Source organism: Eurypyga helias, unplaced genomic scaffold (genome assembly GCF_000690775.1).
Source record: "Eurypyga helias isolate BGI_N326 unplaced genomic scaffold, ASM69077v1 scaffold39199, whole genome shotgun sequence".
Classification (NCBI taxonomy): Eukaryota; Metazoa; Chordata; class Aves; order Eurypygiformes; family Eurypygidae; genus Eurypyga; species Eurypyga helias.
Window position 1 is genome coordinate 1 of NW_010272100.1, and position 728 is coordinate 728.

Consider the following 728-nt stretch of genomic DNA (forward strand, 5'->3'; position numbering starts at 1 on the left):
CCCAGGTCCCCAAGACCCCCCCAGCACTCTGGGGGTGTGTGCAGACACCCCCTGCAGCGCTGGAAAGACTTAAACCTGTCAAGCAAAGCCATGGGAAGGTATTTATTTCCTCTCCCTGGTTTGTACCTCGCTGCTCTTCACGGTACAGGGTGGGGTGTCTTGGGGCACCCCACCAGTTAACCCAGTCTGTGGCCCCAGTGCCCACTGGCCTCTTCAAAGTGGGGGACAGAAAAAGAGAGTCACTTTAGTAAATAAGTTTTAAAACGCCCCAAAAGGCTGTTCCCATGCTGACAGCACATGGGCAGCCACAGATCAGGGGGGAAAAGGCCTTTATTAAACCTGTCTGGTGCTTAACTCCCCCGTCCGAAAACCAGACGGGTGCCAGGGGGGGCTCACACACCGGTCCAGCTCATGGGGTGCTGCCACCCAGCACCGCTGCACCCTGGAGCAGGGTGCACCCTGCCCAGTGTCCCTCGCAGGGTGACACAGTTCCAAGGACCTGGGTGCAGGATATTGCGAGGCAAACCCACGCCGGGCAGGATCAGTGCCCACCCCCCTACATCACAAACCCACTCCGGGCAGGGTCCGTGCCCACCCCTCCGCTCCCCTCTCCGCAGGTTTGTGAAGTGGATCGAGGACGGCATTCCGGAAGATCCCTTCCTCAACCCGGAGCTGATGAAAAACAACCCCTGGGTGGAAAAAGGCAAATGCACCATCCTCTGAGGGCT

General features: G+C 58.9%; 1 protein-coding gene across 1 annotated transcript; it reads left to right on the forward strand.

Moving 5' to 3' along the window:
- Window positions 1–617: 617 nt before the first annotated feature.
- GNG13 (guanine nucleotide binding protein (G protein), gamma 13) lies at window positions 618–723 on the forward strand (the record flags this gene model as incomplete). Its single annotated transcript, XM_010159036.1, has 1 exon — window positions 618–723. A coding segment is annotated over one exon (106 nt), but the record flags the coding sequence as incomplete, so codon positions are not given.
- Between the last annotated feature and the right edge of the window lie 5 nt (window positions 724–728).